Raw genomic sequence first — 473 nt, 5'->3', positions numbered from 1 at the left:
TATCTGGAACAGCTCCCCCTTGACAGGGGCGATAGCAACATCCTTTCTTTGTCTGCGACAGAGGAGGAGAAAGTGGGCGTGGTTTCTGTGGACGTGCCCTCTCGCGCCACACGCTTCACAGACCAGACGCTCACTTGCAAATACAACCTTGGTGATATGGGTCTCTACTCCGTCAGTTGGTACCTTAACGACAGCGAATTCTTCCGGTAAGTGGAGGATTTATCCTTGCTCACATATGAATACAATATGAGTTCAGTCAGTCAATAGTACTAGTTGAAGTAGTACATTAAAATCCGTGTACAGAAAAGAAAAATAGATATATCTGAAACAGATCACAGTCTGCCCTAAAGAATACGCAATGAAAGGAAATATTTCTACAGCAGCAGACGGGCCAACTGGGGTGTTGTATTTGAGTTTATTCTGGGTGTATTAAAACATATTCCGAAAACTTTTCAGATATTTACCAGACCGAA

General features: G+C 43.3%; 1 protein-coding gene across 1 annotated transcript in view; it reads left to right on the top strand.

The window, feature by feature from the left end:
* Nucleotides 1–61: 61 nt before the first annotated feature.
* The window catches only part of LOC119592188, a gene marked incomplete at its 5' end in the record, with an annotated part of 6003 nt that continues 5591 nt past the window's right edge, over nt 62–473 (top strand). The window contains 2 exon segments of the mRNA XM_037941018.1: nt 62–206; nt 457–473. Coding sequence (XP_037796946.1) covers nt 157–206; nt 457–473 — 67 coding nt within the window.

The sequence above is a fragment of the Penaeus monodon genome, chromosome 29 (assembly GCF_015228065.2).
Source record: "Penaeus monodon isolate SGIC_2016 chromosome 29, NSTDA_Pmon_1, whole genome shotgun sequence".
Classification (NCBI taxonomy): domain Eukaryota; kingdom Metazoa; phylum Arthropoda; class Malacostraca; order Decapoda; family Penaeidae; genus Penaeus; species Penaeus monodon.
Note: the sequence above shows the minus strand (reverse complement) of the source record. Positions and strands in the feature narration are given on the sequence as shown.